At 35.9% G+C, this 15,451-nt stretch overlaps 1 protein-coding gene and 1 long non-coding RNA gene across 4 annotated transcripts in view; one reads left to right on the forward strand and one right to left on the reverse strand.

The window, feature by feature from the left end:
• Window positions 1-14,610, forward strand: part of MON2 (MON2 homolog, regulator of endosome-to-Golgi trafficking) — a 116,672-nt gene extending 102,062 nt beyond the window's left edge. For all 3 annotated transcript variants that reach the window (XM_005886921.2, XM_005886922.3, XM_070370527.1), the window contains one exon: window positions 8,189-14,610. In XM_005886921.2, coding sequence (XP_005886983.1) covers window positions 8,189-8,352 — 164 coding nt within the window. In that variant the 3' untranslated portion in view covers window positions 8,353-14,610. The remainder of the gene's footprint in view (window positions 1-8,188) is intronic.
• LOC138987909 (uncharacterized) overlaps window positions 1-15,451 on the reverse strand; it is a 56,070-nt gene that overhangs the window by 9,224 nt on the left and 31,395 nt on the right. The window lies entirely within an intron of this gene.

Here is a 15,451-nt window from a genome sequence, read left to right on the forward strand (position 1 = left end):
TTTAAAAGATTTTTATCTGTATTATCACTTTATTCAGTGTTTTGTGTACTTTTATCTTTTTGTTTCAAGTAGAAGAGCTTCTTTCCACATTTTTTATAAGGGAGGTCTTTTGCCTCAGTTCATTTGTCTGGAAAAGGCTTTATTTCTCTTTCATATCTGAAGGATAACTTTGCTGGATAGAGTAGGCTTGGCTGGTAGGTTTTTAATCTTTCAACATTTTGAGTATTCTTCTCCTGGCCTATATAGATTTTCTGCTGAGAATCTGATTGCCTAATGGGTTACCTAATGGTAGGTTACCATTCTTTTTCCCCTGGATGACTTTAAAATTCTTTCTTTGTCATGGATCTTTTCGCAGTTTTAATATAATTTGTCCTGGAGAAGGTCTTTTTGCATTGAGGTAATTAGGTGTTCTCTTGGCTTAATGGACTTGTATATGCAGTTGCTTCCGCAGGTTTGGGAAGGTCTCAGCTATTGTTTCTTTAAATAAACTGTCTACTCCCTTCTTCCTTTCTTCTCCTGTGTGTGTGTTCAGTTGCCTGGTTGTGTCCAATTCTTTGACCCTGTGGTCTGTAGCCTGCCAGGCTCTTCTGTCAGCACTGAAGTGGGTTGCCATTTCCTCCTCCACAAGATCTTTCCAACCCAGGGATCGAACCTGTGTCTCCTGCAGCCCCTGAACTGGCAGGCGGATTCTTTTACCACTGAGCCACCAGAGAAGAGAAGCCCTCCTTCTTCCGGAATGCCCATTACTCTGTTGTTGCCTTTCCTAATAGAACTGGATAGTTCTTATATAATTTCTTCCTTTAAAAAAAATCTTAGGTCTCTTTCCTCTCCTACCTATATCATTATAAAATTTCTATCTTTTTAAACATTTATTTATTACTTTTGACTGCATTGGGTTTTCGTTGTGGTGTGTGGACTTCTCTTTAGTTGGGGCATGAGGGCTCCGTGGCAGGTGGGATCCTAGTTCCCCAACCAGGATCAAACCTACATCCTCTGTATTGAAAGGTGGATTCTTAAACACTGGACCACCAGGGAAGACCCACAGTTTCTATCTTTGAGTTAGCTAATTCTCTTCCATATGGTGTGTTCTATTTCCCATATGTTACATACATTCTTCATCTCTTTTTATTGAGTTCTTCAGCTCCAGAGTTTGTTTGGTTATTTTTTAGAGTTCAGTCTCTTTGGTAACATATTCCTTCTGTTCACTAATTTTATTCCTAAACTCATCATACTATTCTATCTGAGCTTTCTTGTAGCTTTCTAAATTTCTTTAGGTGGTGGTGGTGGGTGGTGGTGGTGGTGGGTGGTGGTGGTGTGGTTGCTAAGTCATGTCTGACTCTTGTGACCCCGTGGACTGTAGCCCACTAGGCTCCTCTGTCAGCTGTTTTAATTTTATCAATCAGATTGCAGTGTTGGGTGATTTTAAGTTTGGCTTCTGGAGAATTGTCATTTTCTTTTCTGATACCATGTTACTTTGATTTTTCATGTTGCTTGATGAAAATTGTTCCTCTGATATATTTGAAGGAACAAACACCTTTTTTCTTTAGTAAAGCTTCTTTTTTATTTGATTTTAACAATGTAACAGGTTAGTGATGAGAGGCCTTTCTTTTGTTTTTCAGTAGGTGGCACTATAGTACAAGTTTTTGATTTCTCTTATCTGCGATGCCTGTGGTTAGAGTGAGAATTGGCACTTTTCACTGTCCACTGCTTCTGCCAGAGGTAGCATCTGGTGCCCTTGTCACTATTTTGCTTTAGGGGTTGCTGGTACCTTGTTGCTGCCAGTGTTGCGGCCTAGGTCACTGGTATGGTGGGTATCTCCACCATGTCTGGGATCTCCTGGGTCCACTGCAGTGGGGAGAGAGGGTGGGTGCAGTGAGGAGCTGGGGTCTGATGCTGTTACCACGTTCAGGGTTATCCGTTTCATGGACACTGCTGCTGTGGGCAGAGGGGCCAGACTCACATGGGTTTCTGTGACTGGAGGGGTGATGTCGCTATTGTTGCGTGGTTCCCTGTAGCCGTAGTCACTGCTGTGGCTGAGAAGCCAGAGTCATTGTGTCACCTGCCCTACTGCTCCTAGGTTTTCTGTGGGATTCGCTGCTGTGACTGGGGATCCAGGACTGCAGGTACCACCTCCACTGTTTCCCCAGTCCTGCCTCCTCTGTGTATTTCAGTCCATCCACTCTTTTTTTTTTTTTTTTCTTTTTGGCCATGCTGTTTGTGGGATCTTAGTTCCCCGACAAGGATCAAAACAAACCAGGCCCTTGGCAGTGAGAGTCTGGCATCCTGACTACTGGACTGCCAGAGAATTTTCAGTCTATCCAGTCGTATGTATAGTTGTACAGATGTGTGGAATTCTCTGCAATCCTGATGTATTGGGCAGAGACACTTTTACTGAGTTAAAGATATTTTACTATTAATAGTTGTAGGTTAAAGGGAAGAGATGAAGTCCATGGGATTCTCTAGGCGAGAATGCTGGAGTGGGTTGCCGTGCCCTCCTCCGGGGATCTTCCCAACCCAGAGCTTGAACTTGCATCTCTTACAACTCTTGCGTTGGCAGATGGGTACTTTACCACTAGCGCCACCTGGGAGGCCCAAATTGGCCTAAATGGTGCTCAGGCGGTAAAGAATCCGCTGGCAAGGACCTGAGTTCAATCCCTGGGTTGGGAAGATCCCCGGAGGAGGGTATGGCAACCCACTCTAGTATTCTTCCTTGGAGAATCCCCATCAGAGGAGCCTGGTGGGCTATAGTCCATGGGGTCACAAAGAGTCAGACACGACTGAGCACTCTAAGCAGCAGCTGTGTGGATAATTTATATTTTATATATTTTTAATGTAGAACATGACTGAGTCTTTTGGGTCATAAGAGTCTTCTATTCTGCATTTGTACCCATTTATCATATAAATAGCTTTGGATCATTTTTATAGCGCTTTCTCATTTGTTTCCCCTTTTCTGTTACTCATTTCTATCCAGTCCATTCTTTACATTAATGCCAAAAATGATTTTTCTAAAAGTGCTGCATTGGTGATTCATTTTCCCATCCTTATAAAACAGAACAAAATAATCTTTTTCATTACCACTACCTACCAAATACAGAGCATCCTACTGTCTTAACTCTATTCTCTTCATGCTTTTATCTCCCACTGGACTTCGTATATACTATTCTCCCACCAAACTCACATTGTCAGTCTACCCAGGCACTCCCAATCCTTTCCTCATTTCATTCTCCTGCCTGTGTCCACCCTGGTCAGATATCACACCACTTTTAAGCCTTGATTTTATTCCTTGAAGGTGAGTGGTTTCTCCTTTTGGTGAAGTTGTAGCTCTCTTCTGTGTGCTCCTGAAGCTCTCTGTCTGTATTATAGTCCCATGTGTACATGACTCACTCCCCTTAAAGCGTAAAGTTCTTGACAGGCTTTTTAATCATGTTGTATTCTATTCTGAAACACACCACCACCACTGAGTGTTTTTTTTGGACCAGCCACTGGTTTTAAGAGTTTGTTACTGGTTCAGGACAAGATAAAGAGCTGGCATCAGAGTGTAAGTCAATTGTGTCACTAAGCACACTGGTTTAGCTTACTTTTTTATACAGTAAGACTTTGTTAGAGAAGAAGTCTGTTTATTTGCATTCTGGTACAAGCAGATTGATGCTTTAAGCAGCATTACTTTTAAGACCCAAGAAGAACATAGGTTCCTAATAAATGAATCCCAGGATAATTTGTTCCTGTCAGTTGTTATATAATCAAATACATATTTTGCTCCTTTCAAAATTCACCGACTGTTACTTTGGCCTAGAGGGCATATTATACTAAATTTCAAGAAGCAGTAGACTTGTGTATATTCAACCTCAAAAAGAAGGTGTAGAATTTCTAAGAAAAATTCTTGAACAAATGTCCTTAATTTATCCTATCAAGTTCAAATTTGAATAATCTTAATAAGATGTTCTGGTTTATTTTTCAGAAAGGGAAATCATGCATTGACTTCCTAGAGACCAGTAAAATCTTTATTAGATCACAAGGTAGAATTTGATTCTTAGAAATATATTATACTTAAGAAGTAAACAGGAAATTATCTATTTTTCATGTTATTGCTATAGATATAGTAAGAATGGCAAGTGTATTTTTTATGATCTTTGGATAGCTGTTAAGAATGTAACCAGAATTTGTATAATGGAAGAAAAGGGAAGGAAAACTCAATAGCCTTTTTTTGAAAAGTCAATGGGCCATGGGTAGGGCAGTGTATTAATGATAGATGATTTAACTAAATTAATGTTAAAATTGTTCAAGAAAGTTTGAATTATGCCTGTGGGTATATTAAGTGAAGATTTAAGTTAAATAAATGATGACATAGTAACATATTAACACGATATGCTAAACTCCATTCAGAAATAAGAAAAAAGAAAACAACTTGGAGAACGTTGGGCCTTCCCAGCAGAAATATGTTGGACTGCTGGAAGCCAGCAGAGCCAGTGTTCACCCAGTATTTGTTTAGAACATTTGTTATTTGTTTTAGGGTTCTCTGGTGGGGGAGGTATTTTTTTTGACTTATTTATCATCTTACTCTTTAATTAAAAATTTGAAAAAATAGTGAATATACACATGGTTCAAAAACTCAAAACTGTAGAAAGATATACAGGGAACAGCAGTCTTTCCCCTGTTCTGTATCTGTATCCGTTGTTCTGTACCTGCCAGGCTCCTACCTTTCCATAGTCAACCATTTTTGTTAGTTTGTGGATTCTTCCATAAGTTTATTATGTAAATACAAATATATGTGTAGTTGGCTCTTGAACAATGCAGGAATTAGGGGTGCTGACCTTCCGAGCAGTCATAAATTCCTCTATAACTTAGATGGTTCTTCCATATTTGGGGTTCTGCATGCTTGGACTCAACCGACCGGGGATCATGTAGCACTGCAGTATTTATTGCGTATATGTGGATCCACACCATTCAGACCTGTGTTGTTCAGAAGTCAACTGTGCTCCAATATGCCCCCAGTTTTTAACACAAATAAATATTCATAATAGCCCCATATCTTACCTACTATTGTGAACACACTTCATTTTTTCCACTTCATAAAATAAAGATTCTTCTGTATCAGTATGTATAGCTTTTTCATTGTTTTTGATAGTTAAGTCCAGAGTGCCCATGAAGATCTATGGTTGTTAGTTTTTAAAACATATTTTTTTAAAAAATTTAAGAAATTTGAGTAGCTTCCCCTGAGTTTTATGATGTTATCTTAAATAATGTATCTTTGTGTTTTCCTACAATAAACCAGGAATAAGTCTGGGCCAATCTAGATAGCTTTCAATCTATGCAATCTTTTTTCCCAAAAAATTACTTTATCACAGTAAAATACATGTTAAAAAACTCATCATCCTAACTGTTTTTTCAGTGGTATTAAATGCATTCACAGTGTTGGTAACTATCACCTCTGTCCATGTATGTAACTCTTTCCATTTTGTAACTGAAACTCTGTACTCATTAAACAATAATTCCCCATTCCCCACTTCTCCAAGCCTGTGGTAATCACCATTCTAATTTTTATCTCTGTGATCTTGACTACTCTTAACTACCTCATGTAAGTTGAAACATACCATGTTTGCCTTATTATTTCACTTAGCTAATGTTGTTAAATCTTATCCATATTTTAGTATGTTGCAGAATTTCCTTCTGTTTTTGAGGCCAGATAATATTCCATTCTGTGTGTGTATGTATTCATTCATCTGTTGGACACTTGGGTTGCTTCCATGTGTTCGCTGTTGTGAATAATGCTGCTGTGAACAAGTGCATACAGATATCTCTTTGAGATCCTGTTTTTAATTCTTTTGAATGTATAATTATATCCAGAAGTTTTCCAAAACTTCTGGATCCTACTTTAAATTCTATTTTTTGTTTTTTGAGAACTACCATATTGTTCCCACAGTGGCTGTACCATATCTTACGTTACCACCAACAGTGAACCCGAGCTGTGTTTTCTCCACATCCTCACCTATGCTTGTTTTCTGTTTGTTTTTTAACAATAGCCATTCTGTTAAGTGTGAGAGGGTACCTAATTGTAGTTTCCATTTGCGTTTTCCTAACAATTAATGATGTTGAGCATCTTTTCATGTACTTTATCAGCCATTTGTATATCTTCTTTGGAGAAATGTCTTTTCAAATCCTTTTCCCATTTTTGAACTATTTGTTGTTGTTGATTTTTGTTCCTGAAGCCTCTGTCTGTGATCAGAAGTAGCAATTAGAGCACAGATCCCTGATATTTGAAGGATAGGGTCCCTTTTTCCTACTCTGGCCTCCCACAAGCTGTCCAAGGCTGTGCTAGGAACATGAGCACAGCTGCTTCCCACATGGCTAGAAGTGGGGATAGGTAGGCTGCTACTGTGCTAAAGGCTTAGATTGACAAAAATTAACCACAATATACTGTCCAAATCTTGGAATCTGCAACCTTCAGTAGGCTCCAGAGTTTCAAAACAGTTGCCTCAGATTCTGCCAATTCAATTGTTTTCTAAGTGGGTAGACAGATTCCTGGCCCTTACTACTTTGCCTTTTCCCAGAATTCTTTTAGTGTAATCTTTCTGTTAAGTGATTAGTAGAAAGTTCTGTAGACAACTACTGGAGCAAACTGTTTAAAATTACTTACGCCATTGGTTTTTAAAATGTTTCTTTGTTGTTGTTAAGCAGCAAAATTCTTCTTACAAATGAAATCTGATATGGATTTCCAACATACAAAACTGATAAAAAGCAGAACAGCTCTGGCCTGACATTTGCTCCCTTACCTATATCCATCAGTCCCACTCGCCTTTTCTTTTTCTTACCTCTGCTCTGAGGAAGCCTATTTGGGTAGAGAAGAGATTAAAAATAGATTAGCATTTCTCAAGATATGTACTAAGGAATGAATATTAATGTTGAGGGATGTCAGTGGATACTGAATGGAAAAATTTCATAGTCAAATTAATTTTGGAAACCCTGAATTGATAAAAGTTAAACCTGTTCTTTCATTATGAGCATTTAATAAATTCATGTGAACTGTGAATCCCCAAAAGGGAAGATAATATGTATAACATTTGCCAGACTTACTTGATCATCAATTTTTTTTTTTTAAGAAGTAACTTGAAGAGCACTAATTTGAGAACCTCATTCCTTTATTCTATAGTAAAGTTGAGACATGAGAAATTATATGACTTGTTCAGGGACACCCAGCACTACCTTATTTCAGAAAGGTTTTTAGATACTTAGTAGACACTCAGTAAATTGGAGTGAAAAATGGAACAAAAGCTCCTATGCATAGTGTACTGTGCTTTTTTTATACTACACTACCTCCCAGATTTGAGACTTGTTCCACTAAGTGCCATATACATATACTGTCTAAGAAAAGTCTGTCATCCGTTTTTATTGTGTATTGTGCTCTCAACAATGTGCACAATACTTAGAGGAAAACAGAAATGTAATATATGATCTCAGTGCATAAGGAAATCAAGTAATTGTGGTGTAACACTGTTGTCCATTCACAGATAGCATTTCACTGTACTAGTTGTTCATAATAGTGATGAGGAAGGCAAAAGTGTCCCTCCCCACTATAGTTTAAGTCTACTCATATACATTAAAGATTAGCAAAAAGTACAAGAGAAGAATGGATGTATGTGTAGTCATTTGAAGTTAACATCAATATTAAGGTCATTACTAGGAAAAAAATTTAAGATGTATATATTTTTTAGCCTACAACTGCATAAAAAAATGGATATTTTTTTTTTTTGCAATGCCACTTAGTGTGTGGGATCTTGGTTCCCCGACCAGGGATTGAACCCTGGCCTTTGGCAGTGAGAGCATAGAATCCTAACCACTGGACCGCCAGGGAATTCCCCAAAATTGAATTGTTTTCTAATTGTTCTTGAAAAGTACACTTTCTTCTCTGGCTATTATACTGAAAATGATAAAAGTTTGAATTATTCTAAGTTGTTTTGTTAGCTCCCAAGCCCTTCACAAACTGAAGTATCATTTAAGTACTTGATCATATTTGGTGGTATTGATGAGTCTGCACACTGATCATGTCTTCTAGACTTTAAAGAAAGGTACAAGCTTGTGGAATCTCCATATTTTAGAAAAAAAATTTTTGCATTGGATTTAAAGGAATGTGTTTGTATTAACTAGATAATCTGCTAATTCAGCCCCCTCTTTCCTTATACTTGCATTACAGTTGATGGAAATACCTGGGCACAAGTAATTGCCTTATACCCAACTCTAGTGGAATGCATCACCTGCTCATCTTCCGAGGTCTGTTCTGCCCTGAAAGAGGCACTAGTTCCTTTTAAGGATTTCATGCAACCACCAACATCCAAAGTTCAAAATGGAGAATCTTGAGCAGCTACTCTAAATTTACAGAAGAATGATACATGAAAAATCTTTGCTCCTCAGTGAATTTTCTGTGAGAAGGACGTATCTTACTACAAATAATTCCTGGCAGCTGTTGTTGGCCTCCTTTAAATTGTACTTACCTGAGTTAAGTAATTCATATTACAAGCTTACACGTCAACAAAGGCTCCTGAATGAGTAGCAGAGCAAGCCTTTAATAAACTGATGGGAGGAATGGTTAATTCTACAACATACCTGCTACCCGTATCTTCAACTGGTGATTTAAAAGTGAGCTTATGTACAGTTTGTGGTGTATGTGTTAATGATGTACTTTTTAAAAAGAAAGAAAAGATACTTCATTTAATCAGATTTATTAGGCTGGTGTTTTTGCACCCTTTTTCTAGTACAAAATTGTACTAAAATTTTATGCAAGATGGTACTGTAACATTCCATTTTGTCTATAACCAGCCTTTGTAAACAAAGGGAACTGATCAACTTGTGTGTATAATAAATGGTACAGTTCTGTATAAAATTGTTGCATTTATTATTTAAATTTTTAAAATATTGATCATGTTAAATGCTTGAGGCTGTATTTATTATTAATACAAAATTGTTTGCTTACATTTTTACTTATAATTTGCCTTAAGTGGCAGATATGCTTACCATATGATTATGCAGTTAGCTTAATGCTTATTTTGAATGTATTTACTAGTGACTATTAAAAATCTGACCAGAAAGGTCACAAGAACACAGCAGCAGATAGTTTATGATTTTTGCTGATTCTGCAATTCTGAAGTAGAGGTTATTATTAAAACTTAATATGTTGAGATGAATTGTAGCACTATAGCTCCATCATACCTCATTTCTTTAAATATCTTTCCCAGATTTCACTTAAGTCTGTCTCTTTTTATATTTACTGTCTGGATTTTAAAGACTTTTCATATTTTATATTTCTACTGACTTTTTTCCCCCTACTGACTAACAACATTAATCATTGTCTTTGAAATATGACCCAGCCAAGATGATTTTTAGATGTCCTAAAATTTTGCTGTGAGGTTTTGTTCATTTGAGTGTTTCATTTTGTAATATCTTCTCAAGAAGAAAATAGCACTGCTAATCCACAAATACAAACTATGTGTGTATTCCAAAACAATGAGAAGTGCATTTTTGGAGATAGAGTAGCATTTAGAAGTACAGTAAATTTTCTGTCATGGAGTAAAATGCTAATTTTGTTTCACTTTCCTATGTTAGTGAAGAAGAAAAGTGCTCTTGAATATACTAACTTATTTCTTAAAAAACTGACCTAACTCACTGTATTTTCTTTCTTTAATGGATTATGGTATTATATTTTTCTTCTGAGTTAAATTTCCATAGTTATTTATGTGAAAATGCAAATATGTTTAAAAAATGATTATTCATAAATTATAATGGTCTTAGTATTATTTTAGTGTTCTGAAAAGCCTTTGAGTTTAATAGAATTTATAAATTTCAGCCTCTCGAATTATTATAAAACTATAATAAGGTATTAGAATTGAGTCATGAATTAGATACAGTTTTGAGGGTGTTGTAATTGTGTATTTATTTACTTTGCACTATTATCTGTATTTAATTTGCACATGTGATAAGGTCTTTTTTTCAAAGGGATGCTATTTTTATTTACACTAAATGATGAATTTCTATTTTATAATTTCACCTAAAGTTAACATAAAATATGGCATTTCCTAGATTCTATCTTCAGCATTTCCTTAAAGTTGTTAAAAAAAAAAAAAGTTCAATCTGTGTATTTAGTTTATTTTCTGTATTTGGATGTTAAACTGGGAATCAGAAAAATCTGTATATCACTGCTAAAGTGTTGAAATAGAATAAGAGGGGTAGTTTTCCAATTCAGTAACACCTTAAAAATATTGACATGAATTTGCATGAAGTAAAAATATGTCTGTTCTTGAGAAATAACAGATCAATTGAAATCAAAATAATTATTATTCTAGTGAAAGTTAGATGTGAGACAAGGGTATGCAGCATATATTTATATAAACTGAGTAGTTTAAGCTAACATTGCATTAGTTTTCAATACTAGGACTATGCCCTACAGATTGAAAAATATATATATATGTATGGTATTTATACACACATAATATGAATGTATTAATACTATATAGTACGATAATCATCCCAGTCTTAGTGATAAGCAAAGTGGGCTGTCCACCTGCTGATATGATTTGACACATTTTTCCTCCCAGAGTATCTCTTGCCACCGCCAGGAATCATTACTAGCAGTTCATTCCCTTGAGTCAAGGCTGCATTTTCTAAAATATCCTGATCCCTGGAGAGGTTAACACATTTTCCTCTTGTTGGTCTGAATTGCTTTCTTTAGTTACTAGAAAAACTGAGCTGTGTGTGTGAATTTACTGGATGCTAGGAGATTCAAAAAGGAAACTCCCAAAACTGAGATAATTTTATAGTACATTTGAGACTATAGGCCTTAAAACAGTAGTAATAATGTCCTTTGGGATACATATTATAAATACAGTGAGTTTTAAGCCTCACATAATCACTTTTTGTCACTGACAGTGCCTATCTTATATAGATTGTTGGACAACTGGCATATGCCAAGTGGATTAAAGTCCTTTTCTGACTGTTTTCCATTAAAAAAGAAACTAATTTTCAACTTGAATAACTTGGTTTCCTGTAATGCTACTACTGCCAAAAAGAAGCAGATCATTTTGTTGTTTCTTATTGGGTATTTCTTTATAGAAACTAGTGTTAAAGTTTTGTTAGTTTTACTGTATACTTTTGTGAGTAACATTTATTTATTAGGCTACTGGGTGCATACAAGTCTGGCTTAGAACCACTTTTCACTTGCTTTCATTTTAAATTTTATTATATTAACAGCTGTGTCATTTCTTATCTGTTTTTCCCCTGTGTGATTATTGATTCAACTTTTGCTGTATTTCTTAAATTTTTTGTAGTGCAGAAGGAAAAGATGGGCAATTTAGCATATATATTTTTATTCTGCTTGATAACATTCACTTAATTCTATAGTAGACCAGTAATTAGGTTGTCCTTTCTCAGTGTAACCTTGGAGTATTTTGTTCATCGTCACAATTTGGTACCTCAAGTCCTAGGTAACCATTAGGCCAAAGGGTCAGTTAAGAAGCTGAGAATGAAACAACATGAATTATTGAAAATAACTCAAAAGTATTAATGAGGTTAACATTATTATACTTGTGTTAATGAATAACAGTGTAGGTATTATATAGTGAGTAGTATATTCTTGTCAAATTTAGAATAATTCATATGAATAGTCAAATCCTCAACAGTCTGCTGGAGGTGATGTGACATCTGGCTAGTTAGTTCAAGGCACAGTTTTTTCAGGAATCCACCTACTTAAGATGGCTATAGAAATTGAATGTGGAGATTTAGAAGCCTCTGGAATTAATCTGTATCCAGGCTGAGAATATTGTGGATTACTTTTTTTTTTTTAATGGAAAACTACCACTGATGTGGGCTTCCCAGGTGGCGCTAGTGGTAAAGAACCCACCTGCCAAAGCAGGAGACGTAAGAAATATGGGTTCGATCCCTGGGTCAGGAAGATCCCCTGGAGGGGGGTAAGGCAATCCACTCCAGTATTCTTGCCTGGAGAATCCCATGGACAGAGGAGCCTGGTGGGCTACAGTCAATAGGGTCACAAAGAGTTGGACACAACTGAAGTGACTTAACATACACACACCACAAATGTAGACAAAAACGGCCTCATGAAAGCATTGCCAGCAGCCTAGTATGTCCTTTGGATTTCTACTTAACCACTTCTGGCCTTCAGCAGATATGACATCTTGTGTAAAGTACCACATTTTACTATGCTTATATTATTAGAGTGAATTTAACTTTTTTTTAAACCACTCATGATAAGAACCAGGAGTTCATAGTGCATGGTGTGTTACAAATTCATGTGCTATGGGAAAGCAGTTTTTATAGATTTGGAAAGTAAGTTATAATATCTATCTTATATAAAAACTATTTGAGAATTTAGATGAATATCAATTTTTTTTATAAATCTAGTAATTTAGAATGCACTAGCAATATTGGCTCTCTTTAAAGGAGCATGTTGTGATACTTTTGTGAATATAAACATTCTTAGTAATCTTAAATTGTGAGGCAGCAAGGAGCTGAGCTTCTGCCTCTTATTAACTTCACGCCTTAACTGTTCAAAGCCTCTGTTTCCTTATCTCTAGAACAGGGATGATAATTAATGAATTACTTATTCTTTAGAGCCAACATACATAGTTTGAATTTTGAGTTGATTTGTATTACTGTATTATTGAGACCTTTGACTAAATATCTTTCTCCCTTTTTCTCCTTTCTTATAGTTTCCTCTTATTTTCCTTTTTCTCCTCTCATTTCTCTTTTAATCTCTGCCTCTTCTCTTCCAGCTTTTTCCTCTAATTTCACCTATATCTGTTAAGAAGAAACAGAGCTAGTAGGGTAGAAGACTTTCCAACTGCCTTTCTATCAGATGGGACTCTGGAAATATCTCTGGGCTTCCCCAGTGGCTCAGCTGTAAAGAATCTGCCTGCAATATAGGAGACCCAGGTTTGATCCCTGGGTTAGGAAGATCCCCTGGAAAAGGGAGTGGCAACCCACTCCAGTATTCTTGCCTAGAGAATCCCCGTGGACACAGGAACCTGGCGGGCTACAGTCCATGGGGTTGCAAAGAGTCAGACATGACTCATGAGTCCACACACAGGCAGGCACTGCCAACTGCCTTTCTATTAGAAGGGACTCTGGAAATACCTTCTACTTTGGCCACTGTTGCTCTTTTGCAAAGGTGAAATCCCCCCTGCCATTTTAAAATAGCTGAACAAGAGGCTATAACTTCTGCTGTCTTTCTGAATCTATAGGATTCAGCAGCCAGGATGCTTACAAAATGAGATTGCTATAAATATGAATTCCGCAGCTAAACTTGGCAACAATCATGTATTTTGTATAAATAGAGATTATACCACTTTTCTCCAAAGGAAGTCTTTAAAATCTGTTTTTGTTTTTTTTTGTCTAATGCGGGGGAGGGCTTTTTGTTTGGGAGGCAGATACTTTGAACTATTTTATATTTATGTTATCTAAATATTTGTTGATTTATATTATTTGCACAGTCCCTACTTTTAAGGAGGACTTGAGGCAGCATATTGCCCTTGGATTTCAGCTGTTTCTATTTTTCTGTTGAAAGCAATATTCTTTGATAGAAGACCTGAAATGTTATAGTACTCATCTCCAGGTCTTTCCTGGCTGTAGTTGATATCCATATGCTTAATGGTTATAGTGAGTCAGAGGTCAGTTGAAACATTCTTAATTACACTGTGGGAGTGATTCTAGCCCCTCAGGGAAAAAAAAGAATTATTGTACCCTTGAATTTTGAGACCATTTTCAGTTGCTGCAAATGTGTTTATATTAAATTTAATTTTAAACATTCATTAAATAGTGCAACCAGGGAAGATCAGCTAAACCATGCCACTATTTGGGGAACTATTGCAATATAATATCAACTGCTCCTTTCTGTGAAGTTTAACTAGATGGGAGAAAAATTCCAAAGCTATAATATTGCAATCTTATTCTTTTTATCTAGAAAAATAAAATATTAGGCTTCAGACCCAATTGTGCAAATTGCATTTGCTTTCCAGCTTTTACTACCTCTGTGTCATAATTTTAAAACATAACATACAACTCCTGTCTCTTAAGGCGGTTACCATATGGTGTTTATGTCAGACTGGATATATTTATCTAATTTTGTGAGATTCTTTTTTAGCTCCTGACACAGTTCTTGAAAGTAATACTGCTGTTGTTACACTTTCTCCTTGCAATTTTTATGTTATTGAGATATATCAGTTATGTATTATTATCATGAAAGTCTCTTGGCCTCAAACCCAAATTTTCTTTGTGGCCTAGGATAGATTTTTCACAAAAACCACGTAGTTATAGCTGTGATTACATAGCTTCTTAATTTGCCTTACAGTTACCACTCAGCATGATTCTAGGTTTTTAATTATGTTCCAGCAGTACTAGTTTTCTAGTATAAAAGTCACAACCAATTTGAGAGTTTACTTTCAGATATGATAAATTATTCATGTTTTCCTTCATATACTTGGTTGCGTCCTCCTCCTGACGAGGTTCAACACATCAGTGACCTCCCACTCCCACGTCGTTGACTCTGTTTAAAAACCAAACATTCGTATCAACTTGGAAAAACTTTTCATAAAATACAATAATGGAGATGTGTTTTTGAGACCTTTTTTGAAACTATTAATATCTGAAACAAAAAGGATATACATCTAGAAAGATATTATGAAACATCTCTTAGCAGTTTAGAAAAAAAGAGTTACAACTTTGTGTTAAAATTGCAGGTCAAGTAGAAAACATAATCCTCATCTCAGGTAGACTCCCTGAATTATCTTTTATGAGCACTCATTTATTTTTAATTTAGTTAAGCTAATTTTGAAACCGCCTACCTATAACAATGCCAGACCATCCCTCTACCTCTCAAAGACAAATAGTTTTAATTTTTTTGAAAACCTGGCTTGTATAATAAATGTATAATACTGAAAGATTCCTCCATAGTATTTACAGAAGTCAAGTGTAGTTATAAATTTTTCTTTTAATTTTATTCCTTTTAATTCTCACAGCAGTTCCTGCAAGGAAGGTATAAATTATACTCATTTTACCAAGGAGGAAGTCAAGATTTAGAGAGTGAAGTGACTTTTACTTAGAGTCACACAGCTGAAGTACATTTATTTCAAAAGCAGTTTCCCCCCCCCCACAATGCTAGATTAACATTTTACAGAAAAGTTCTTCAGTCCATTAAAATCCAAGCCTTACTGAAATACATTGAAAATGCTTTTTACATAATTACTATTTCTGTGGGTAGGCATTGCGACAAAAACACTTGGACATAACAGAGAACACTGAAATACTGTGAGGAAAAAGATGTGTCTAAGGACTGTAACCTCCAGAATGGCACTGGGTTTTTATTTGGTCTGAGAAGAGCTCAAAACATCTTACTGACTTATAGTTTAAGGTATTATAACCAATAGCATAGTGGTTAACAGCCAAGGTTTAGACT

This window comes from Bos mutus, chromosome 5 (assembly GCF_027580195.1).
Source record: "Bos mutus isolate GX-2022 chromosome 5, NWIPB_WYAK_1.1, whole genome shotgun sequence".
NCBI lineage: Eukaryota > Metazoa > Chordata > Mammalia > Artiodactyla > Bovidae > Bos > Bos mutus.